At 44.2% G+C, this 26,455-nt stretch overlaps 1 protein-coding gene across 1 annotated transcript; it reads right to left on the bottom strand.

The window, feature by feature from the left end:
- Positions 1–579: 579 nt before the first annotated feature.
- C8B (complement C8 beta chain) lies at positions 580–21,939 on the bottom strand. The gene is made up of 12 exons (XM_075155687.1): positions 21,820–21,939; positions 20,082–20,235; positions 18,887–19,028; positions 17,806–17,947; positions 15,498–15,630; positions 14,446–14,643; positions 12,172–12,412; positions 9,308–9,436; positions 8,369–8,532; positions 5,888–6,041; positions 4,536–4,604; positions 580–3,125 (listed from the first exon to the last, which is right to left on the bottom strand). Exons 1-12 carry the CDS (start codon positions 21,909–21,911, stop codon positions 2,974–2,976), a joined length of 1,770 nt encoding a protein of 589 aa, XP_075011788.1. The 5' UTR covers positions 21,912–21,939; the 3' UTR covers positions 580–2,973.
- Between the last annotated feature and the right edge of the window lie 4,516 nt (positions 21,940–26,455).

The raw sequence follows: 26,455 nt of genomic DNA, 5'->3' as shown, positions 1-26,455 counted from the left end.
ACAGGGTTCGCAAGTCCCCAGCCGCAACCCAGACCACGCTCCAGCCTCACAGGTAAACGTAAAGTGTCTACATGATATGAAAAGACTGGGAGCAAGTGAATCCAGGCTGGAAACCAGTCTGATTTACCCATTCCTGATGGAGATGTTAGGGGCTGCAAGAGTCACGTTGGTTTTGTCCTGGGAAAGCTGGATGTGACAATTACAACTTACCTAAAACACCTTTTCAGGAGCTTCCTAAGCCGTGCTGACCAGACCCAGCACACATCACAGCAGCAACGTCTTCCAGCAAGGAGGTGGAGAAAACACAGCTTCTCCATGTTTACCGAGTTTCTTTTTTTCACAAGCAAATTGCTTGTGAAAATATAATATGGGATATAGTAAAGCCCATTGAGACAAGTGTCTTAACCAGAGAAATGGGCTAGAGCAGCGCAACCAGTGCTGAACATCCCCGCGTCGTGCCTGCAGCGTTCCCGACTTTTCATACGCGGGTTATTAATCTAAACTTACACAGAAAGCGGAAGTTAGAAACACCAGTAAAAGATAGCACCAAAATTTAATGCGTACCAAAATGAAACAATAAAAGCTTCAGCATAGTATTTTTTATTACCCTCCAGGTCATAATAAATCATTAGTTAGTTGAATCAAAGCACAAAATCACAAGGGCAAGATAAAGTTATGTCCTTTATGGGAGGCTTCTAAGCTTATAGGCTCAATATTCAACCACTGCTGAAATCGTACTTCTGTTAGATCATCCCACTGATCCTCCAAAAAAAGCCCCAAATATCCAAACCCAGGCAGAGCCACTTCAAAAAATCTGGGCTTTTCTGATGAGGAAACAGTCCAAATCCGGGTTGCTACCTTTGGCTCTGCTTGCCGCAGCAGTGGATAGACACACCGTGACTATGTGTCAGAGTGCTCACTCCAGCTTGATGGTGAGGAAAGGTGGTTAAATTTACAAAAGCCACTCTACTCGTCTGAGAAAGTCCCTGAATCAGATTACACTGATGCTTCTCGAGAAGGGCAGGTAACCACACTGCAGTACGTGTCCTCGCAGGCACCCATGAGCCACGACCTGGGTCCTCTGCTGCAGAGCTTCTACAGTGTCCTTTTAAAAAGCTTTGAAGAATATCATACTTAGCGTAAGCAGTGACCTCTTTGACCATGACCCAAAATGAACCTCTTGGCAAATTTCTATCACACAAAAGATATCACAGTTACCCAGTGGATAACGGAAATGTTTTGGGTTGGCAGCTCAATTACAAAGCCCATAATGAGTACAGAGCACTCTTCTTTTACATATGCAATGTGCTCTTCCTTTCTTAAAGCTGTCACAGAAATCTTGTCGATAAATGTGGAGGCGGCATGAGGGCTACAACTAAATGCATGTTCCATTGTTCAGATGTCAGAGAGCCTGAGTTGTTCTTACAAGAATTACATTTAGACAACGTCAGTCTGAAAGGAGAGAAACTGGTGATACCAACCCATCATCACCAGCATTGCTAAAAACCCTCGGAAGAGTGTTTGACCTTGCACATGTTAGAAGACTCACAACACTTACGAACAACTTTGCACTGGTGGAATCGTTTTCCTGGAGCAAAGCTATTGCTGGTTATATTACAGCATGCCCCACCAAATGTCTTTGCAAAAATCATTAACCCCCAACGAAGCTGTAAGAGGCAAGTCCCCGGAACGATCCAGGCTCAGGTCAGTCACGAAACGCTGCACAATGTTACAAGTTCCTCTTTTGTTTGACTTGGGTTGCGATGCACGGCTCCAGGTACAGTAACAAAGGGCAAACCATTCACTTCGCTTCGGCTCTTTTCATAGCAAACTCTCCACCTCACATGTCCTAACCTGAGTGGACTAGCAATACAGCTGCTGAAAGACAGGCTTTCACGGGATCAGACAGATGAACCACAGCCTGCTTGGGGCAGAGGCAACTACTAAGGGCAGAAGACCTCAGGGGATGTGCAAAGACGTTTATTCCAAAATGTTCCATTTATTCTGCCCACGACAGAGAATTACTGAAAAGCTGGCTGCTCATCCTGCTCCATCCTGGAGTGACCCTTAGTCAGGGTGCAAGAGGTTCAGCCTCTTCTGCAAGCGTAGCCATCTCTCCTGCCTTCCAATATCCCCAAGCAGCAGAAGGAGCAGCAGCTGCTTTCCAACTCTCCATCCCAGTAGCATCCCTCTGTCCTTCCCTCCCCTTCCCAAGGAACCAGAGCATCGGGTGTACCTGAGCGTACCGGGGCGCATCCGATACTCTCAGTGCATCTGTTCTACTTTAGAAATGCACAGGAGGAAGCTCATCGCTGCCGCAAGAGTACCACCGCTACATAGTCTAACAATGCTTTGGTGTCACCAGACTGTTCTTCACAATTCGTTTTTCGCTCCTTCAAGACAATTTCTAATACAACAGACAATTTAAGTTAAGTACAATAAATTGGGAAACTGGGGTAGTGAGGCACAGCGGCTTTAAATGTCACATTAGATACTATTGTGCTCGTTGAGATTTAGACTTTAATATGCTGTATTTTGCTCCACATGACACAGCTGTCTTCACAGAAGCTGCATATTAGTGCACATTCTGGTGTACGTAAGATCAAACAGTCTTTTCTTATCTCAAAGGAACCTTCAAAAACAAGACAGTAAAATTTAAAATTATGCAGCTACCAAATAAGGCAGGAGATAAAGCTTGTCTCAGTTAGCCTATTGCAATAAAGACAGGGAAAAGTCAAAATACTAAGGACAGTAAGCACATTCAATCCCACGGGACAACTGCAAAGCACGTCCGAAAGTGTGATTCATAACACACCCCCAGCTCCCATCGCCTTCTGAAATGTTTCCAACTTCAAAGCACTTGGATGAGACCCATAAGGAGAGTGAGGCCAACTTAGCCAGCCATCAGGTAACGTCTTCCCGCTCAGTCTGCAAACTGCTCGTCAGTTTTGTGTAAGTTCCTAATGATTCCCTCTAACAAGTAACTGTCTCAGCATCTGGCCCTGAGCATGATGAACCACCATTTTGCGGCGCAGGGTTGTTGCACTGTCGTCTCCTTGTTCGTTGACCTCCTGAACATGGAGACCAGCTGGCCCAGCAACCCCAGTTTCCATTAACAGCAGCATCTGGAAAAAAAACCCAAAGCCAGAAAGGACTGTCAGAATAAAGCAGCTCTTTCCATGGGAAGAGCTGTCAGCTTCCATGAATCATATTTAAATACAAACAGCTCTGTCCCTATCCACACCACGAACAATATACTTGAGTCATTAACAACGAGTGATTGTTTCAAAGACGTTAATTCTCTGTTCAGCATTTCTGGTGTTTGTTCAAACTACACTTTATGCAGCAAGGATAAGGAAAAAAAAAACAATTAGCTTTATATTTGCTTGTAGGATGTTCCTCTCTCTGACTTAGTCCAAGCCTAGGTAAGAAAAACAGCAACTAAATATGTGTCAGCCACATTTTGAGGTGCTAGGGGAAATGTTCACGTTCTTCTTCAATGAACAACAGCTTGAATATTCAGCTTTCTACCCATTGCTTTTCCTATTACACCGTTTCTTCTGGACCCTGAGCACGTGAGTGACATAAACTCAAAATCCTGAGAATCATGGAACCTAACACGAAGGCAATATAAAAGGGGGAAAGGGGGGTGAGAAAGGAAGTTACATGTTGACAAGTGGATGGAAGCGAGTCTTTGGGAGGGTCAGATGTGATTACGCCTGCAGTAAGCAGACTGGAACAAGGTGTAAGTGACTCCACAGTTTAAGGTTTCAGGGACTTGCTTTGAAACACCTACAAAATTGACCCTCTGCTCAGTGAAATCTTGGCTTAAAATGTATTTCAGCCTGGCTTAGTTAGGACACAGTCATGCAGAATGAGAACTGGATAAAAGACTGTAAACAAAGCACAATGATAAATGCAGTGCATCAAATTGTGGGATGGTGCCAGAGCTCTGGGTGCCTGAGATCTGGTATTATTTAGCATCTAAATTAATGAGCTGGAAGAAGTAAACAAAATGATTAAATTCACAGATCATCCTAAACTAGAAGGAGTTAAGAACATCATTCAGGAGACGGCAGCGATATAAAGTGACCAAGAAGCATTGGTAAATGCTTCAAAACAATGTAATAAGATTTTAAGATTAAAATGCATGGTAGTCTATCTGGGGGAAAACAGTTTGCAACATACCGGCTGTATCAAAGGGAAAAACTTAGGAAACAGAGCTGTTGGAGAAGGCCTGAGGCTTGTCATGGATTGTAAATGAGGTAGGAGTTCATATTTTGATATCATTGCAAGGTGCGTTTATGCAGCTTTGAACTGCAAAAGTAAAGCCACTTCCCCATGAGTGCAAAGAGATTTAGAAGAGGGATGGCAAAGTACATCTGTCCCCTTTGCAGGACCCTAACCCCTTGTGCATTGGGCTGGGCAGAGCGGGGACAGCCAGCGCTGGGCATTACTCCCCATCCATCAGCTGACATCCCCGGACGCTCCTAAATACCGCTGGGACTGTCTCCTCGGACTTGGGGTCCTCTTACCTTTCCTCTTGCTGACCTCACAGGCAGTGCCGCTGTAGCCGAGGGGACATAAGCACTCACACTCGGTTCCTGAAAGTAAGCAGGGACGGTGGGATTAGAGACTTCAAGTCACATTTCCCTGCAGACACCCATTTCTTTTCAGTGCTTCATCTTCTGTAAGGAAGGGACAGCGGGTGAAATGATACCCGCATTTTTCTCCGATAGTGAAAGTATAAAATAGCAATAAAGCAGGGGAGCTGTGACTACCGGGCCGCCCCTCTCGCCTCCCCAGCCATTTGTTCCTGCCGCTGCACCGCGGCTCAGCCTCAGCTACGCCGGTGCAGTAATTCAGCAACCCAGGGTACCACGCAGTCCCCCTGCTCCTCTCCAAAAGAGACAACTTGGTAGAGCTGAGAGGGAGCAAACTGCAGCATCAGGAAGGAGCACCTGGGCCAGGAGCATCCCAGCCAGGCTTTGTGCCAGAGGAAAAGTCAGCGTAACCCCACGCCAGCTGCCCAGGACTGCGGGGTGCATCCCACGGCAGGATCCCGGAGGAGAGCTCCCACTTAGGAAAATAACGGTCATTTAAAACCTCTTGTTGAGAAGATCTTAAATGAAATGCTAACCTGACTCAGCTCCTACAAAGTTATTTAAACAAGGGTAATCATGAGACGAATCCTTTAAGTGGTACAATCAACTAGCTGGTACCTGAAGCGATCGTTTCTGCATTAAATACACTTAGATGATAACGATTCTCGTCAGGATTTTTGCAGACGCAGATTGGAATTAGGCACTTGACAAAATGGTCCCTTTGTTAGAAGCTCTCATCCCATCATATATCTCTGTTTAGGCAGTGCGGTTTTCATTCAATTTGATTATTTTTCCCCTTCATTTTTAAATCACAGCCTGCTTACAAAGGAGGACAGCTTCTCTTAGAAATGGGGGGAGGCGATTGTGATAACTGTGCTTGGCACTTATATGGTGCTTTTCATCTTCAAAACACTTTTACAAACACTAATTAATGTTGAGACAGTAGTCACTTCTCTAGGAGGATGGAAGCAATCTTAAAAGCAAAGGAGGAGACTTAAAGATGGCAAGGGTTTTTTTAATGCATAATTGAGATGGAACAAATTCTTCCACAAAACTGATACAGATGGTCACTCCTGTTAACAAGGCTCATCCCTTGACTTTACTGTCTTTACTTACCCGTGGCACTCTACCAACAGACCGACTTTAAAAAAAATACTTAATTACCTGAAAGAGAAATGACAGGAGAAACTAAAGAGCAGATTACTCGCCAAGCCTCCTTGCTCCCCACAAATTCCCAGCTCATTTCTCTTAGAGGACAGAGAAGAGGTGCAAATTCCTTCTACCTTGCAGAAAGGGGATCCCATTGCCGTGGCACGGAGCACAGCGACAAGAACTGGTCTCCAGCTGAAACTCATCAAGAGCCCGTCGCAGATTTTCTTTTATTGCCATTGCATTAGCAAAATCTGTTGGAGTCACCAGCTCATACAGCGGCTCTGCCTAAAGGGAGGGAAGAAACTGCATTCGTTTCCCAGTTCAAGATGGTGTGAGCATTGCAGGGCTCAGTGGGAGCACAGCTGGCGCGGGAAATGAAGGCCTTGCGGTACGGGCTCCAGATTTCCCATTAGTATTGCCTTAAACCTCGTGAACAACAAAGCAACGATGTCAGGAATTCTTACAGGGATCCTCTTCTTGGTTTACACCAAAGCTGTTGCAAATGCATAGTAAAATACAACAGCCATACCGTTAGTTGACAAATGGGCAAAGTTTCACAGAAGTCTCATTAAATCCTTTCTCATCCATTTTCCTAACATTGACATTTTTAGACCAGATTTGCTCAAACTTACATTTCCTGAGTGCTCTGTTACTCTGATTTAAAAAGGATCCCCCAAAACCACCCACAAAAACCTCCTTCCCTCCTCAGACAGCCATGCAGCACAGCCAGAGCCACCTGGTCACAGGCATTCACATTTGCACCTTCAGCTTAACCACCATTTCAGGGCTGACTTCTGTCTTTATGAAGCCAAGATAAGGGTTTCCACTGCCTTCAGAAGGGAGAGGATTGTGATCTTCATCTGCAAACACCGCAGATGGGGTCGGTGGAGAAGATAAGGGGGTGCACAGCATGGTGAACGTGCAGCAGGGACCAAGGAGAAGGTAAGGGGGGCACAACACGGTGAATGTGCAGTAGGGACCAAGGAGACCTTGGCTTGCTCATTTATTTTTTTTCTGAAAACAAAGGAAAGTTAAAGTGTGGTCTCAATATTGCCAGTCACCCACTAATGCCAGTGGGACGATATGGGCACGCGTCATCAGAGGATCCATCCCAAATTCCCATCCTTGCTATAGAGACGCCTGCCACACAGGCCACGGCAATACAGTAAGCATGAAAGATCACCCTATTGCTATCACAGGCTCAAGCTACAAGAAATAGAAGAATGTTTCAATAAAAAAATGCGCATTTCCTGCTGCTGTACATTCACTCTTCATCAATTATCTGTGATCCATACTTTGCTTTTTGAATTCAGATCATACAAATGAAATACGCTAAGAGTGACCTGCCAAGTCCCTTCAGCAGATGATTTATGAACTGATTTGCTTTACTTTTCCCTAACTAAGCATTCTTGGGCTGACATTTAGTCACACTCTGCTGGTACTTTTGATCTTCAAGCCCCACAGGGATATTGGTATGGAAATGAAGGATTATAGATATCAAATCCAAATTACATCCGTCTGGGGTTTTCCACTGGGCAGCCCGGTCACTGATGCCAGGCAAGACAAAGAACATCGCAATTTCTTGTGGGAGAATTTTCTGTACGTGGGGTCTAGCGCGGAGGGTTGCATTTCTGTTGTCTCCTGCCCAGAGACCTCCCAGTGCATTTCTGGAAGGTCAATCCACAGCGCAGCAGGGGCTTGGGAAAGCCACCCCCGCTGCAGCAAGCGCCGGACAGGCACTGGCTGTATTTCCAAATTACCGATTTTTGCTTTGCTTCATGTTTTTTAGCATTCACCTCTTTTTCTAAATGAAAAGTCAGAATTTTGAATGAGAAACAAACACCTTTTACAAATAGAAATATTTTTGCCTAAAATTAAATTTTACAATGAAAATCAATTATACAATAATAAAATCAACTTCCACCCCTACCAGTCCAAACTCCTGTTTAAAAGGATGTTCTCTTGCACCTTTGTACTATTCACTCAGAGTGACCTTATTTTGACATTAAAAATGAGGACACAAAATTGCTACATACTTCCGCTCGCTTTTTATGTTTACAGTGCCTTGCATTTCTAAAACTCTTCAGGATAAAAAAACCTTGACTCTTCACAACCTAACTCGTATTTTTAAGGTTTAACTAAGCTGCACAAACATCCAGGCATGCATGGTGAACTACTTGACCTTCTGAACCAGAAAGAATTGTTGCTAAATAATCACTGATGCTCACAGAAGACAGGAGAAATTTCAAGGAAAAAAAAGTCTTTATAAAATATATGCTGCCAGCTATATTTTTCTAAGTGATACATTGGTAAAACAGAAGGTGGATCGTCTGATCTGCTTGGTAGGCAGCAAGCGATCACATCTGCAGAGCCAAGTTAGAAGGGTTAAAGCTGTTTACTTCATGTACTCCCAACCACAGCCCTTTTAATGCATCACACCTTTGATTTTCCAAATACCCCGTCTGAGAGAAACCATGTTGCACAATACAGGTCTATTATTTGCCCTAGAAATTTCCCTGTTTTTTTTTTTTTCTTACATCCTGTTTATTTAAACACAGAGTTCTCCAAGGTGCTCGGCTAAGTGAAGCTGAACGAAGCGATGGATACAGTACCTTTAGCTTTATGATTTCAGGGTTGTACTGAACAGCATCTCCCCACTCCTGCATGAGCGCAGCTGTCGGCAGGTCTTTGTAAGCCAACGCGGTAACGTGTTCGCTTGCTCCGCCACGAACAAGGACGATGAAATCTTCCACATACTGTTTTTTGGAGGTGCTGTCTGCAAAAATGCATTCAGAAAGCGGCCAGCTCTGCTCAGGTATGTCTTTGTGGATTGCAGATGAGATACAAACTCACAGCAAAACACCCCTGTGTATGACCCATCCCACCGAGACAGAAACAGGTCACAAGTGCTTCACACCTGAAGCCTGGTTTCCCATGCTGCGTTGTCCTGTGCCCCTCCTGCTCCCTTGCAGCAATACCCCTCCCCTCCCCTCCCCTCCCCTCCTGCACCCTACCTATAGCTCTCCTCCTAAATTTCTTCCCTATGGTTATAAGCTTGCAGGCCCTTCCACAGCCCAAAGCTCCTCACCGCCATGAACGTTGCCCGTTCTCCTCCGCATATCTTCAGGTGCACCCTCCTCCCACTGCAACTCCCCCAGCTTCCCATACGTCCCCTGAGGCTCCCACACCACCATTCCCTCCCTGCTTTCCCCATTTGGGCTTTTTTGGGTGCAAAAAGCGGCATGCTGGGCTGCTCTGCTGAGAGGTGGGTGGATTGGTAACACAGCACCAGCCAGGTGGGTAATGGTTCATCTGTCCCTGCTTTTCCCTGGGACACTGAGCAGATATTTCTTCTCTACCCAGCAAAGAAAATCTTGCAAAAAACCAAGCTTTGAGACATCCACCTCTGTTAAGCTTGGCTGGGGTTAGCCAGCAGACTCAAGAGCAGCTGTGAGGGAGTGGGGAAATATTTCAGACAGGCAAGATCACAAAATCTTCTTTTTGCTACGACAAAGGCTAGAAATTAAACAGCAGAAGTGTTTCATGCTTACCTCCAATCTCTTTTAAAAGGGATTTACAGCCGGCTTCAGTTATTCCAAGCTTCAGATAGACACCATCAATACCTGCACCGATGTTAAAGCCATGCTGTGCACATTTCTGGACATCGCTCAGAGAATAACCTTAAATACACACCAAAAATTTGCAGTGTTTTAATACAACTATTCAATGTTTTATGTCCATATACACAGAAAATGGGAGTTGGTAAGTATTTTTCTTTTGGGAAAAAAGAAGAGATGAAGAAGCCTTTTTTGGGAAATTTAACAGCTCTATATGAAATCTCTACATTTTACAGAACTCTGAAACCAAGTGCAAATGCAAGGTAAATGCTGGAAGAGGAGGCTTTTAATTACCAACTCAGCTGTACTGCGTTATGCAGAGCTGCAATGGGTGGGAATCTGGCCTGTGACTTAGACGCCAAACAAAACGTCTTTGACAAAGGACTACCCACCACCCATCCCCATCATCAGGAGCCAGGCTTTCTAAGAGTAACAGATGAAGCAGCTTTTCCTCCCTTTGCTAGCTCACATCTCCAGCTCTTTGCTGCCAGAAGAGCCTTAATTGTTTCATGGAAGTTTCTCCATGAAGCTCTACTATAATTTTTTTCCTGGCATATAAGAATTTGCCCTAAAAATCTGTAAATCCTTCATATGTTCTTCCCCAAAGTCCTTCTCCAAACTCCTTGCTGTCCTGACACTCAAGAATATTTAAGCAGTTACCATGGTGAAACACCAGATATGACACCCAAGTATCTCTTTTCTTTCTCTGCTTTGTTGTTGTAATCCCCCACGTTTCCTTGAATTCTTTACTTTTTTAGTTAAACTCATGTCTTGATGATACAAATGTTTACATGAGCTTACAATGCAAGTATCACTGTATGGCTGTCCTGTCTTATGCTCTTCTCATACATCCGATATTGGCCAGTTTCTAGATCAGAAAAGAAGATGCACTGAGTTTTGGGTTGATGCAGGATGGTCCCTATTAATGTTCATAGTCCATATGCACCTGAAGGCAGGAACCACTATTTTACGACATCCTTGTACAGCACAATCCAGACCTCTCTCCTGCTGTCTTTCCCACTGTCGTGGTTTAACCTGGCAGGCAGCCAAATACCACACAGCCGCTCGCTCACCCCCCCCCCCACAGCGGAACGGGGAGAGAATCGGAAGGGTAAGAGTGAGAAAAACTCATGGGTTGAGATAAAGACAGTTTAATAGAACAGAAAAGGGAAAATAATAATAATAATGATAGACTATACAAAATGAGTGATGCACAACGCAATTGCTCACCACCCGCGCTGACCGATAACCAAGTAGCGATCGGTACTTCCTGGATCACGCCTACCCTTCATATACTGAGCATGACGTCACATGGTATGGAATACCCCATTGGCCAGCTGGGCTGGCTGTCCATCGGTACTTCCTGGATCACGCCTACCCTTCATATACTGAGCATGACGTCACATGGTATGGAATACCCCATTGGCCAGCTGGGCTGGCTGTCCTGATTATGTTCCCTCCCATCTTGTGTACCTAGCTCAGTCAGTAGGCACGGGAGCTGTCCTTGGACTAGGAGGGCACTTAGCAACAACTGAAAACATCAGTGTGTTATCAACATTCTCCTCGTACTAAATCCACAACACAGCACTAGGAAGAAATTTAACCCTATCCCAGCCGAAACCAGGACACCCACAGCAAGTATCAAACCATGAACCGTGGACACATCTGGCATCTTGGATTATATGTGAGAGCAGCGCAAGTACCAACAATGCGACACGGCGTGTGATACTAGATCTGCAAAAGAAGACGTGATTTCCAGCACGGACAGTACAAACATAATGATGGATTTGAAGGGAAAAAACTGAATTCGCAGACTGGATCTACCAAACCCCGGTGAGAACTTACAGCCCAGCTCAGCACTGGGGATAGTGTGAAAATGTTGGTACTACTGCAGGATCCTGAGCTAGGTCAGCAGATGCTAACAAGTAGCATTTTGATGTTAACAATAATACACATTAGTTCAAACAAATGTGGCTTGTGATGGGCCCACACCACCAGCTGAGAAATTGGGCAGTGCTAACGTTCTGAATATCTGAAATCTGAATCGAAATTCTGTCCCTCCGGGCTGTATCTGACTACAGGAGAAGCAACTTCCTAGGGAGCGGAAGAGCAAACAGACCGAGCGTCACACACAGCAGGCCACTAAATGCTTTTGCAAATAGACAGCGAAGGCAGTTACTCACTCCCATGCCAATGAATAAATAAGAGAGTGCAGCTATTGATTAATGTCACGCGGCTCGCTCTATCCTACACAACAATCATCATTTCTCGCAAAAAAGGAAGCCAGAGTCAAAGAGCAAGAGCAATGTCAGGCACAAGAGTCACCCAGCAAATTATTTACTGTTTCCTACATGCTGGAAAAGCTCTCGAGGCTAAAGGTGTTTCAAAACTGTCATTTGAAAGGCAATGGAAAAAGAACTTCGGTGAAGGTTTTCAAAGCTAACAAAAGCGTTAAGCTACACGATTCTCATTCATCTCAACATCTTGTCGGCCTCCAAAACGTGTCGTCTAAAATATTTGCTACAGGGCCCTTTCCTGTGAACTGGCAGCACCCACGGCTTGAGAGCTAGATGAAGCCCGTGACGCTGAGCATGCTTTGAAAACCAGGCTCTTTATTCACTGCCATAAAGCACTTCTACTCCCGTATTTCCTGCAGGCTTTCTTTGAGAAGGTGTTGACTCCTTCCACCATCTCTCTTTTCTGACCTCAGCCCTGAACCATCATTGGGTGCCTGCAGAGGGGTTTTCCCACCAAAAAGCTGGCCCCAAAGTTTCTTCACAACCATCAGATGCACGTACCCGCCTTTCGGAGCTCATTGCTGTTCACGACTAAAGTATATTCGTAGATGCCGCCGACGGTGGCCTCCGTGATGTAATGGGTCCCGTAGTCTCTGTAGAGCTCCCTGTACTCCCCGTAGCCGTACTCTGACGGGAGCTGATGGAGTCTCTGCAGGAACTCGTAATGCAGCATCAGGGCTCGGGGCTTCAGCTTATAAATGGCAACAGCCAGCTCAGAACGGGCATGAATGAATTTGCTGGACTACACGAAATGCAGAAACACAAGAGAACCCAGAAGAAGTGGGGGATGTCATTCTTGTGACAATGTGTAGGTACTTGCTATTAAAGAATTAACGCTGGTCAAGATTTATCAATTTAACGGTCTGCAAGTGGAAATCTTGTAATTTAGCAAAACCAAAACTTTTAGGAGTAAAGTTTCTGAAAATCAGGATTTTGACTGGGGGAGAGGCACCCATTACAGGTTAGGTGATGGCTCGGGCCACAACTGGGACACAGGGAAAGGGAGGCTCCGAGCTCTGCTCTGACAGACCCAGGACGCAAGGACACAAGCAGCGTCCCACGAGACTGCTCTACCCCTGACAGCGCTGACCTGCCTTTGTCTCTCACAAGCTCTCCCCTGAAAAATTCTGACATCTGAAATCATGATGATTTATATGTGAAATGGTAATTCTCTGGCTGATCCAAATTAATATTTATATTCCACAGAATATGCCATTAACAAAACTCAAAGGAAAGAAGAAAATGTGTACATGGATAAATATTATATCTCCCCTTTCTGGCATAAAAGTCAGGAACAGAAGAGGTCTTTCATCATGTTCAAAGGATTTAGCTTCCAGTTGTTTAGGCCAGCAGGACAAGCACATAGGGGGGGTTCAATATAGAACTCTGCAGCTTAAATAATAAAATCAAGACTTATTATTGGGTTTCTTTACGGATATCTATTGCAAATGCTTCTCATATACCTCTGATCTTGTCAAGGGAAATGCCTCTTTGCAGGAAGCAAATGCAAGTTTAATAGCACAAGGAATACTCTGCCATTCCTGAGCGCACTTTATACCGAGGCAGAGACATAGCTCAGTGATACTATTCAACCACTGACAAGAGCTAGGTTTGTTTACAGCAATAACAGATGAAAAAAAGAAATCAAATGATGGTGCACACGACCTCAGACTGAATCTCATAAAGCAGTCCTGGGAGTTATAGATTAAAGCATCTCCAGCCAGCTTAAAGTGTGCATCAGATCACAGCTGCGACCAAGTCTCCACAGACGAGACTGGAAATGATTGTGCCCTGCGCATTTTGTGTTGTGCGTGTCCTGATCTGGTGAACGATGTACTCGGCAGAGAGATCACATCAGCCGAAGTAAAATGGCCTGTGTAGGTCTACAATTAAACCCACGGAAGGCCTGTTAGCAGTTTGGATTCTACGTTATTGTCAAGGTTGCCCTGCAGTTGAACAGCTTGGCTTTGCTGTTTGCATTATCATTTACCGAAGTGACAGCTCCTGCCTTGCTGAACCCACGTAAAAGAGGGATGGCCCTTCACGTGTGAGACGATATTCCGCAGGGATCGCACAGACAACACCGCAGACCGGTTTCTGGACTGTGCGTACCGGTGCAGAAATTCCTGGAACTGCAGAAAGCCCTTCTTTCACCCCAATTTCTCTAGTGGTCACTGTAACTCCCCCGTAGGGCAGAGGGAACTCTGGGCTCCGGGGTTCGTTAGCTAAACCCCAATTCTACCTGTGCAGATTCCCTTGGAGGAGTCATTGTGTTGGTTGCACCCACTCAGCGCCCACCTGCCAGACTGCTTTGGCATCAGAACATTTTAATGGCTGGCAGGGCAAGGTGCAGAGCGTCCCACGGCTGGGCGCAGCACGGAGTGAGGAGTGTCACGCGTACACCTCCTACTAGCGGGTTCGCTGTATGGCGGGGAGGCCATTTGAACCGGCTTCTTAGTTGCATTTTTTTTTTAAACGCCTTCACTACAAACATCCAGGACACTGGACAGACTGCACTCAATTGTGGCTGATTTCGGAGGTTAAGCAGTCCGGTTCCTGGCCGAGAGGTGAATGGAAAAGCTCCTGGGTGCTGTAAACACAAACGAAGGCGTTGTGGCCTTAGTAAACACTTGACCAATGCAAACTGCAAAATCCAATCAGGAGGAAAGATTTCATTTATCCTAGTCATGGCTGCTGACCTGGTGATGAGGATCAAACCGATACACACACATACAGATAAGGCGTTAGCAGAGAATTAAGTGGAGCAGCGCTTACAGTTGAAGAAAATCTTTTCATCCTTTGAATGAACTTCTTGAACCTGTTGTCATTTGAATTGTAACCAAGTTCAAACACTCCTGGTATTTTTATACCAAAACTGAAGCTAGACTGCGAAGCTTTTGCCTTCAGGACACTGCTTTCATAATTTGCATAGGAGTCATATTCAGTCATCGTAAATTCAAATTTGCCTTTGGTCTAAACAGAAAGCAAAAACAACACGTTTAATTTCCTGCATAGCGATTGTATACCTGAAGCATGGGGAAGGAATACAGATGCAAATATACTTGTAAATTAATGCTTGCACTTTGAAGATGAAACGCCTTGTATAATTGCAAAGCACTATTATTATTAACACTGGCACTTCAAGAATACTTGATCTACAGCAGCAGGAAAGCTACTATCTCCTCCATACTGCAAGGACCTCAGGCTTTTACTTAATATGTCAATCTTATGCAAAGAAGGTGAAATCTTAAACACAGGCATCAATTAAAGCATGAATTCTAAAAGGAGAAGGTTTCCTAGTGGGCAACACTCAAAAATATCATGCTATGTCATCAAAAGCATTAAGGTCAAATATATAATCTTAGAAATATAGCTTTGACGCACCACAAAAATAAGCTTTCACACAAAGCACATAGTGTGCTGCTAAATCCTAGCTAAATCCAGCTTTCCCAGCCTGGCTCTCAAAGCACTCTACAATTCTGTCTAAAGTTAACCTCCCCATGCCCATCGGGTGGCTTTTGGGCCCTCTTGGACAGACGGCACCAGGAAGGTTAGGCTCAGTTTTTGCAATGACAAGGTCCAAGGGAACATTGCCACCTATTCCAGTGCACACAGATATTATAAGGCGATGTGTCCAACTTCATAGAGTGCATGGGGTATGATGATGTTCTAGAAGTAGGGCTAAATTCAGTCTTATCCCATTTGGTCCCACAAACTTTGTAATTTTTTTATAAAATTATTTAGTAATGAAGCTTTATCAGTATTGCACACTAAATTTATTGGAATATATGTACGTATGTTTATTTGCAGACAAATCTGACACGTACCTCTGGTGTATAGCTTTCTACATTGTATGGCTTTCTGAATCTCGTGTCCATGATATAATGGGGAGAACATCCCCCAGCATAGTACCTGTGATCAAGAACTAATCCTTCCAAGTTGTTTGTGAAGATATTTAACCTGTACATGAAGCACAACAGCAAAATATTAAGATTATCATTGATTTAGAGGTAAACATCAAATGCCTTGGCTGAGAAAGGCAAAAGATGGTTTTGTTTGGCTGAGGGCTCTTTGTTTCATACTTCTTTATTTTGAAACCCCAAAAGAAAGTTTTACCTCTTTCGCTATCCGACCAACCCAGTTGCTCCAGAAAAAACTAACTGACTAACAAGAAAGCAAAAGACAGAGTCAAATTTTGACACTTCGATGAATATGAAGGGCAATTTTCACCACCCAGCTATGAATGACACCAGAGCATTACTGCCACCAGCACTGGCAACTGTTGAAGCCTTTACTGGAACCCTCTGGGAAGAGCAGGACAAACTGGACCAGCCAAAGCCCTGCCCTGCCAGGTTGCCCACCCTGAGCATCCCCAAATGCCCGCAGTAGTGCAGCAGCATTGAGCAGGATCTTCAAAGACCAGTTTGCCAACCCATGTCATCACTCCAGACTAATTTTTAATTCACATTTCTTTGTTCTGGTTTATCAGTCACAATCTTTGCCAGGCTGGTCAAGGATCAACCAGAGGTCAGTAGATGAGAGCAAAAATCGTCAGGGAACAAGAATAAGGGTACTCAAGCGATTGTTCAACTAATCCTTGAAATCACTGGGAAGTTTTCCTTTGATTTTAGTGGATGATGGACAATAATCTTAACCCGTCTGCTCTAAGAAAGGATGTAGCACTGCAGCCTTTTTAGACGAGGTGATTAAACCCCATCATTTGCTTCTCCTATTGCTGCTGGTGGGATCTGTTGCAGTAAAAACCCTTCTGTTGCTCACTGTCAGGACACCCTCACATCACCCTCGTGGTACACAGCTGAGGACACGGCACTCACCCCCACAAACTCATACTCAAATAGTAACAAGAGTCATTAGACGAAACTTCACCAAAAAAAAGATAAATTGCTAATAGTCCAAGTTGTGTCCCTATTAGCATTCCAGGTCTCTGTTAGATCTGGCTCTCCTCATTTTGGGGAGAGGGACTTGCATGATAATGACTCTGAACTGTAAAATATTAGCTCTAATTTTAGAACAATCTGAAAAGAAGGGAAGTCCACCAAACACAAATTACCGAGCAATTGTAGCTTCAAAGAGATGAGAAGTATGTTCCTATAATTGTCCAACATTATTTTTAATTTTGATTAAACTCAGAAGTACAAAGCATTAGTAATGACATGTGCAGCAGCCATATCTCCAGAGAATAAGGAGGAAATTATAATTTTTTCCTTGCAATGTAATTTTTTCTTTTCCTTTTTTTTTATGTAAAAAGCATTTTTTTCCTGCAGAATGAGAAAAAACTCTTTTCACGCTGTCCGATCTTATACAAAGTTGCCACAGTCTTAGCATGTAAAAACTGGATCAATTCAGACACGGATTTTAATCCCCACAAAGTTGGAGCTTGCTAGCATGCAGGTTAATCCTATCCCACCCTCGCAAAAGACACAAATTCCACCATCTCTCACTGTCGTGAAAGAAATCCAAGAATTTTGACCCCCCCCAAACCAATACACAGTGCAAAAATAGAAATCCATAGTCAGGTTCAGATTTTAGGCAATCCAAGATGCTGATTTAAGTCACTCTATAAAGAATGATATAACATTATCCTCAGATTTTAACAAACCTTCCTTTGCTTTTATTTCAGAAGCATGGTTTGAAGTAGTCTCTCAGTTCCTAAAGGCTAGGACATTCCGAACTGAATTAGGCCAAAGTCTAACTTTACTTACATCTGTGCAAAATAATTAGCTTATCAAAACTCTCTCACTGATTAATTTAAGTGCAAGTACCTGTAGACATTAGAGAAACGTTTGGTGTTGACACTTCCCTCTTCACCCACCAAGTTTTGGCAACACGAAGAGCACGCACTGGCTGTCGCAGGACATGTTTGCAAGCTGAGCTGATGATCTCCACAGGGCGCACAAGTTCTCCTGGGTACATCTGGGACCTTTACTCACCTCCTCTCTCTCCGAAAGACTCATGGGGTCAACAAGGATTTTCCCACTGGGCTTTTGGATCCTAACTAGCTCCTGGATGTAGCAATTGCTACAGCTTTTCTCCGTTCAGTGTTTATGTCTGAAGCCACATAAGGTCATTCTTATCCTTAAGTAAGAAAACACCTCATGAAGGTCACTGACTTACCCTTTTGCCAGATTCTCTATTCCCCAGTATTGCTCCATCTTCCGGTCGCATTTTTTAAACACTTTTTTGCAGTTTTTTTCATCTGACTGGTCCCCACAGTCATCATCCCCATTACAAAGCAGCCTCCGTGTAATGCATCTCCCTAGGATGCAAGGTGTAAATTACTCATAAAACAATCTATTACCGCGATCCCTGACTCAGAGTCTAGAAACAAAATGAAAGACTCCTGTAATGTATGGTTCAAATCCAGCTGGACAATATTTCTTCTCTATCTGCATGGATCACCACACTTCATCTGCTCAGTTTTGCTCAAAACTTTCATAATTTTAAAATTCCTTGTTCGACCTAGAAAAAAACCCCACCCTAATTAAAAGTATAAAAAAGAATAGAAATTTTTTGTTGCTAAAATTTTTTAGTTTTGAGAACTAATGCTGTTCAGCAGACCTTGTATATGGTATTATTTTTTTCCGCCTTCCCATGTCCGTAATTACTGAGGTGTTTTTCAGTCTCACCAAAACACTAGCCTGGGGGACAGAGATCAGAGTCGCCTTCCTTCGTCCCATCTCCTGTGCCGAGCTCCCCTCTGCTCCCTGCACACCTTCCTCTCCGCTGCCGGGGTGCAGATGCAAAGCAGAGGCTGATCAAATTTTGGATACAGCTAACTGCTGCCTTCCTTCCCCACACTGCTTACAGTGTCCCTGACTAATTAGTCGTTGATAGGGATGGGGGGAAATGCCATGAGGACCACCACCACGGTCTGCTGTGCTCTTGGGCATGTGTCAAGGACGCCCAGTGCATGTTCTCCTGTTGCTGTCAGATCCACTTGTACTTCAGATTTTACTGATATAACTGGGTTTTAATTTCCTCTTTGGAGATTTTAAAGACGTGCTTTAGACTGACAGACGTTGGCTAATAGACACACTCAAAATCACTGATGCAAGCCCACACAAGCACGGATGGACCCAGGTCAACTCCTGACATCTCTTTGGCCCAAGAAACCCTTGTAGAAGCAGAAAGTTCAGCGTGGTGGTGTCAGAGATGCCACCCAAGCATCACCGCTTCTCACTCCGTAAGTCCTTACCTGTAACTGCACACACAAAACCTTCACATCTAACTTTATTCCTGCAAGGATTATTTGTAACACAGTCTTCAGTTTCTTTGTCAGAGTAATCGCATGGATCTCCATTGAACTGAGAAGGCTGTTCCAGGCGGGCAAATCTGTACTGTGATGAAATAAAAAAATATTGACTCAAGTGTACAGAAATTGTGAATTTTACGCTTGCCTAGTTAAAAAACAAACTTTGTGTCGGTGGGATCTGATCTAAGAGTACCATCATATAAAAAGAAAAGTGTCGGCAAGGAAGTGTGATGCTGGTAACGTGCCTCATTTCAAAGGTTTCTGATCTGCGACAGTTTTAATTTTACTAAGGAAGGATTGAGGATTGGAAGGGATGAAGGAAAGTTTGCTTTTCTTTGACAGTTTGTTTAAATGAGCCTGACAGGGTAGTGCGGGCATTTGCAAGAGTAAGGAAGGATTCAGTTACATCTCTCCTCTTTCAATTAGCGCTGGTAACGACATCCCTTGTTATTTTCTGTCAGTGTATTTACTTGGCCCTCTGTATCATTAGGGATTTTTTTCCGCCCACAACACTGCTGTGAAGCAGTCAATTACTCGGTCCAATATGTTAGCCCTCCTTTTTTTTCCCAGCTTTTAAGATTAACTCTTTGATACGAGGCTTCACGCTTCCCAACTCCCATCACTGGTTATTCCCGCCTAAGCCTGGGAACAGCTCCTCCAACTCGTTAGCAGAGTTCCCTCTAGCAATGGGGATTTTGCTCTTCGCGCTGTTGGGATCATTACTTTTGTTTGATGGGGCTTCTCGGGCAGAAAATGCTCGTTGGCAGACAAGAAAAAGCAGCTTAATCCTGAGAGGCACTGAGTGTCTCCAGGTCCCACGGGGAACCATTAGTGGGGATGGTGCTTCGCACTGATGCTGGAAGAAGAGGACTCTGTTGGAGAGAAAGTCCCTGCAAAGCCTGGGCTTCCCGCCTGTGTTTTCACCAAGTCTGGGCTTACACCTTTTCAGGACAGCGAGGCAGCCTGGAAACCACTGGAGTTACTGGGGGTGAAGAGCTGAAGAGTTAAAAGGCACCTGAAAGCAAAAGCCTGCAGTCTCACCGGTGCAGGGCTTTCCCCATGGACAAAAAAGACAAGGCTTGGAGGAGGTCCTGCCTCCCAGCTTCTCAGACTTCATGCCTAGACCACAAACACTCACCCTTTTCTTTTGACAGGGATCGCACTTGCTCCACGAGGACCAGGCGGAGAGCGCGCAGTCGCGGGGCTGCGGCCGGTTGCTCACGGACCGGGCCCACCTGCCGTTAGCCATGGTCTTGTCGGTGCCGCTCAGGTTAAGGGACTCATTTTCACCACTGCATTCAACAACACGAGAGCTTCAGGGTGTGAAACCACCGAGCTGTGAGGACAGAGCAACTTGGCCTAAAACTGTGCAAAACTACATGGCAAAGAGAACGAACGCTTATTAGACCTCACCAAATCTTCCATGCAACCCTTAGATTTTGGTACTCATTTCATACTGGCATTAATTCTGTATGAAACCTGATCCACTCTTCAATGCCCAAGACTAGACCCAGTCTTCTACACCACCACCATGAGAGTAAGTCTGCAGAGCACTCAGGAGGGGCGACTGCAGGACACATGTTTGATCTGCCCAGCATGGGAAACTCAACCCACGTCCCACCAACCTGGGCTTCATCTCAACCTTCGCAAGCCCTACCAAATAACCTGCCAAAGTGGCCAGCAGTAAAATCTGCACCATCAGTTGCTGCCCTTGTCCCACTGCTCCCTGCTGCTTGCTGCACAGGTAGCATTTTGGTACCTCGCTGCCGTACACGACAAACAGCTCCAAGGTCAGACACCTCCATGACAAACACCAGTCGCAATGCTAAGGGCTGGCACACACTCAGCATTTTTGAAAACCAGGCTTATGTGCCTCCCTTTGCCAAACAGGCTATTTTTTCTCAAGCTGGCCAAAACCATTAGTCTTAAACTCTATTCTTGGTTCACAATAGAGAGTCATTAACCCGTTAATCCCTTTCATCCTAGTAATGAACCTGAACCCCAAGTGTGAGCCTTTACTCTTCACCCCAGCCCCTCTCTCGCCCCCTCATGTGACAACTGTCTCCGAGGTTTCCACAATACCACAGCTAAAATGTTGACTACTCTTTTGGCAGATTCAGTATTTCTGATTAAATCTTCATCCCAGACAAACGCTTCCTTGTAGCATCTAATCTAAGTGGGAAGCTTTAGTGAAACAGTGACTATCAGTTTCTTTCCATACCCACTTTGACAAGCAAACTACCACGGTAGTGTTCCCAATTCCTCCACCCAGACAAGGAATAGCAACAGCTGAAGCTTTAAGTATGATTTAGCGCCTGGCAAGGGGCTCCCATTATTGCATATTAAAAATCACACGGAATAAGGGAATTACCAAAACTCATCAGCTCACTGAGGCATGAAATCAGAGCTCAAAGTTCAGAGAACAGTGGAAAAATAGAGTTAGATTGGACAGATTACAGTCACTGATTGACTGTAGTCCTCTGAAAGAGCAAAATCTATTAAGCTAGCAGAGAAAGAAACAACTACCAGCCAGATTCTTGCCATTTACGTACTCAAAGAAAACAAAACCCCGTCTTCCCAGCACACTGTCGGGCAGCTAGCACGGGAGGAGGCTGCTTGTCGCAAACAGAATTCCACATTACAACACGACCGTGGCAATTTGTCATCTCAGATTTATCAAACAGGATTACTTTTCGAAAGGCAGACACATTGCACTATGTTAACTTCAAAACAATGTCTTTCGCTATTCATTAGAAATACAGAAATGGCTCAAGACAGCAATTATGTGCCATACAAAGTGAAAGCAGAGAGTCCGTACTGATTTTCACTCTTTACCACAGCACCCCACGGACATGGCTTCAGAAACATCCACTTACCCAACGCAACGAACGGTTAGGATGCCGAGTACGGCATAAAGCAGCAACAGTGTGACAGGGTACGGAGCAAACGCGGTATGTGCTGTGCTCATCGCTCCAAGGTACCATCGGCGATTTGAAACCACCACCGCTCCCGTTCCATCTGCCGGGGGGGTTGAAAATGGTTCAAGCAGAAAAAGATAAATTACTGGGTTGTTTTGCCACCCTGTACACAGCAGATGACCCACCACCTGGCAGATTCACAAGGTAAATGTTGCAATTGTTAGGACACGGCTTTCTGGAGGCAAGTGGGAAAGAAGCAAAGATCTGTCCAGGAGCAATTTGCACTTTGATTTGTAATGCTCCTTTCAAGGGAAGGGGAAAAATGAATATTTCAACAAATGAAACATACTCCAGTCTTGGCAAGAGTGAAGTGATAAGTAAGCTAAAGTTAGCTTTCTAGGAATAGAGTAGACTGCAAAATCATTTATTTATTTCTGCTTTTCCTGTCTGCCTTCCAGAGGAAGGCCGGGCAGGAGGCGTAAGCATTATTCTCTGGCTCAGGGAAAGCTTTGCTTGCCCAGAGTGCCTTTTGCTGCCTCTCACCGGGGCTCGGGCTCATGCTGCAGGGGGAAGACGAGCCCCAGCCCTGGCCAAGCCCTTCCATAGAGATCCTCTGCTCCATGTCCCCAAAGTCTTGAGCGCATGGAAGCAAGACCTGTCAGGGTATCAAATGAAACGTCTTGGTGTCATTCTCTCTCTTAAATGGCCCTAACAGGGGCAGAGAACTTACCAAGGGCTGATTCCCGTCAGTTCAGTTGGGCTTTCAAAGGCAGATCAGGATCCTCACAACCTTGCAGGATTTGTCTTTGGTTACCTGTTGAGGCCGCCTTTGCAGTCCTGCCACTTCTCACTTCAGGTATGGCTTTTTGATTCCTGAGACACAACAGTCTTTCCCTTCATTTTCCTAATTAGTCTTAAGCTACAATGAGTGTCTTAGAGGGAGAAAAGTTCTCTGAATCTGTGATTCCCTGTACAAAATGATGACTGTCATCGTATTTTCCCACCCTTCCTCTTGCTGGACAAGCAGAGGTTCTTTGAATAGATGCAGTCTTGCACTGACTCTCACCCTGGGCTGAGTCTCCAAGTGCTCCGATGATACAAAGAATAAATACATTTTAATTTGCTCATTATTGGAATGATGGATCCTATATATAAAATAAAACATATTCACTAATATAAAACAAACCTGACAACCTCAGCATCATTACCTGGCCAAGTGCTACACCTCTTAATGTGTCATAGTTACCTTACAAATGTCATTATTCTGACTGTGGAGCCATGTCTCCGCAAAATAAGCTACTGGCTGCTGCATCTTTCTAGTTTGGCAGCTTGATGATAACAATTTAACACAGAGAAGCACATTAGCTGGTTCCTTGTAGGAATCTGCTCCGAATAAAAAGATTGTGGTTTAGGCAGCCAGTTTTTTAACGCAATGTTACTGAACAGGCAGTCAGTGATTAACTGCCCTTTCATCTCTAGACACCGAGGACAAACTGTTAGGAAAGATGGCTTAGGCTGTGCAAAGCTTTTTGTTTGCCTTTTTTGCTTTATCTTTTTGTTTCAGATGACTTTGCCCCAGACTAAGCTCAAGATGTGCCTATGTGATGCAGCTTGCTCAACCTCTGACACAATTGATTTAGCTGTTAATCATTTGCACGTGACAAAAAAAACCCACTTACAGGAAAGACCTCTCCATATGCGGGACCTTTGCTGGCTGGGAAATGCAGTACACATTCAGTATTTCAATAGCAGCAAAAGAGAAGCCAAGATGATACGCACTGAGCACTCTCTAGATTTAACCGCAAACCATGGCAGTGATCCCGGCGTGTGAAGATCTGAGAACAACCTGCTCCTGTTTTGCTGCCTCGCACCACGCACATCTTAGTGGTGACCATGCTTGCTCCTGAATTAGCAGAAAGAAGTTAGGTTAAAACAGCAGCAGGGACCCAAGGGCCAGAAGTTCTTACATGTTAACATACTTTTCAGGGAAAATTAAAAAGCAAAATCAGGTTTGCCACATAATTTATAATCTGGTTTAATTAGAGGTAGGTCTAACACTTAAAATTCACAACCACCACAGCTCGTTTTCCACTTCTTTGTAGTTTGGGGGCTTAGTGGGTCCACGGATCAGTGGGAATGTCACCTTGTAACACCGCCTGTGTCCTCTTTCCCCAGTCTTGATTCTTTTTTGTCGCTGACTGCAATAGCCATGGCTATCCGCTGAGCTGTTTTTAAGTCCCAAAGCACTTAGCGCTAACAACGCTGGAAGTCACTGAACGTGGGTTTCATCACACCTGAAAATGAAGCCTCACTAAGTGTCCATCATGAACACCGAGCTTCCAAGTGCAACGCAGCCTTTCCAGAGTTCGTAACACCAACGTAAGTTTGTGACGCCTTGCTCCCTGCAAATAAAACCTGTACAGTTTCACCAAAGACAATTTTTTTTTAAATGGCAGTTTGCTGTCCAAAGAAAAACTGTGAAACACATCAGAGATGAAAGGCCCTCTGTGGGAAAAGTTAGACTGGAGCCAGCAAGCAGCTGTTTATGGTATTATTAGTGCGCTTTTCAAAAAGAGTTTCTTTTTCTTCTTCTCTGAGACAATCTTTCCATTCCCTGCTTCATAACTCGTAACCCATTTCCTTCTGCGGAAGAACACAACTGGCTCACTCAAAGGTAAGAGGAGGCTCGCCCACCGATTTTAATAGTGAAGAACATAAGGTGGCAAAGATACGGTAAAATTTACAAGTAAGAAGCCCTAAGGAATGTTTTCAGATGTTTACTACAACTGACCCTGTTGCATCACCATTTCTGTTACTAACACAGTTATTTTCTGGTGGTGAGGCTGGTCTCTGAAAGACTCTGGACATAAAAAACTCACCTTGTTGAGCTTAATTCTCCTTTCTGGCTTTTGATTCACTAAAAATAATGCCTTATAGTGATTGAGTCCAAATTGGGCACAGGTTCACCTGCTCTGAAAGTTCTGATTCTAAGGTCCTGTGAAGACGGTCAGAGGGGGGCTGCAGTAATGAGTAGACAAAAAAAGAAAAACCCACCATGCCCCATGCCTTGTCTCCATCTCCTCTCCATTAGACCTCAAGATAACACAGACACAAACTCATTTTCAAACTAGAAACAGCATTTTTTGAAGAAAAAACAAGACACTCATAATCTGAGTATGTCAAATAGTACAAAATTTACAAAAACCGCAACATCTTACAGCATTGTAACTTCTGCTTATTTCTAATACAACTGGCTTCTGACACCGAGAGCTTTTCTTAGACCTCCAATAACTATCTGTTAAAGAAGACGAAGATGCCACAAAAGGTCTTCACACAGCTAGTACCTGGCAATAATTCTTCATAATCCTTTATTTTCACAAATGTCTGAGGCTGAATGGACATTGATTTGCTGCCCGTTAACCTGGTTTTCTTTTAATCTATTGTGATTTCCTTTCTTTGCTGGTGAGCAGTATTTATAGAAGTGGTGCTGCGGGAGCTATGAAATGGGGTTGAAAAGCCAGCAAATAATATCAGATCTTAAAAGACCTTTTTTTAAAAAATACGTTCTGTATCTGAAAGCCCCTTGAATGGGTAACGTTTGAGGCTATTCTTCTTATTGAGATTTTTCAGGTGCTGATAAAACATTTTAGGGGTGATAGATGAGCCACAGGGCAAACACGTCCATTGAGATAAGACTATTTAAAGCTCTAAAAACTAATAGCCGGAGAGTCGTTTCTCTAATAGACCTGATATTTCCTGCCTCCAGTAGGATAATTTAGAAAGAGACAGGCAATGTTACAGGTAATCAGGAAATCGTATCAGGATATCTCCCCATATTCCTCACTGTCATGCTGAAATGTATAATTCAGTTTCCCCACACTTTCAGACAGCAAGTAAAGCAAGAAAAAAATACTCTTTATCCTTCCCCATGCCAGCTCTCTGCTTTACCTTAGGTATTTAAAAAAAAAAAAAAAGGCTTTTAATGGAGCTGATCCTAAAAAGCAAATCAGTACAAGAAGACCAACTTGCGGAAGGCCTCGTCCCAAGAGAGTTGACAGAAGTACTCTTACAAATCCTGACTTCTGCAGCAGTAACATCAGACCGCAGCCAGGAACAGGGGGCGAGTCCCACTGATTTTTCACATACAGGAGCAGAACCAGAAGCCACAAGCAGACGTGTAGATGACTCACACATTTGCCCTAAACCCGCATTTTCTGCTCGCCATGTGGACTTTCACTTTGTTCATTCACCACTGTGTGCTTTCCATGCTGGCTTAGAAAGTCAATTGTAGACAATGGATTCAAATCTCAAGTAGAAAATTGCCAACAGATATCCCCTTTCATTTCTTTGAAATCGTATTCTTCTGACTGAGAACAGTATTTGCCAGAAAACTAATAAATATGAACCTGACAGGACAGGAGTTCTTTAGAAAGCAAAGGAAAAAAAAAAGAAAACAGTGCATGGAAATATATATCACAACCTAGAAAAAGGAAGAAGGAGGTTAGCTTATCTGTTGCAGCAACTGTCACTGTGTAGTGATTAAAGCACATAAAACATTGTCTTTAATCCAGCGTAAACAGGTTAAAATTGCATA

This window comes from Calonectris borealis, chromosome 8, assembly GCF_964195595.1.
Source record: "Calonectris borealis chromosome 8, bCalBor7.hap1.2, whole genome shotgun sequence".
Classification (NCBI taxonomy): Eukaryota; Metazoa; Chordata; class Aves; order Procellariiformes; family Procellariidae; genus Calonectris; species Calonectris borealis.
This window is presented reverse-complemented; position numbering and strand designations above follow the sequence as displayed.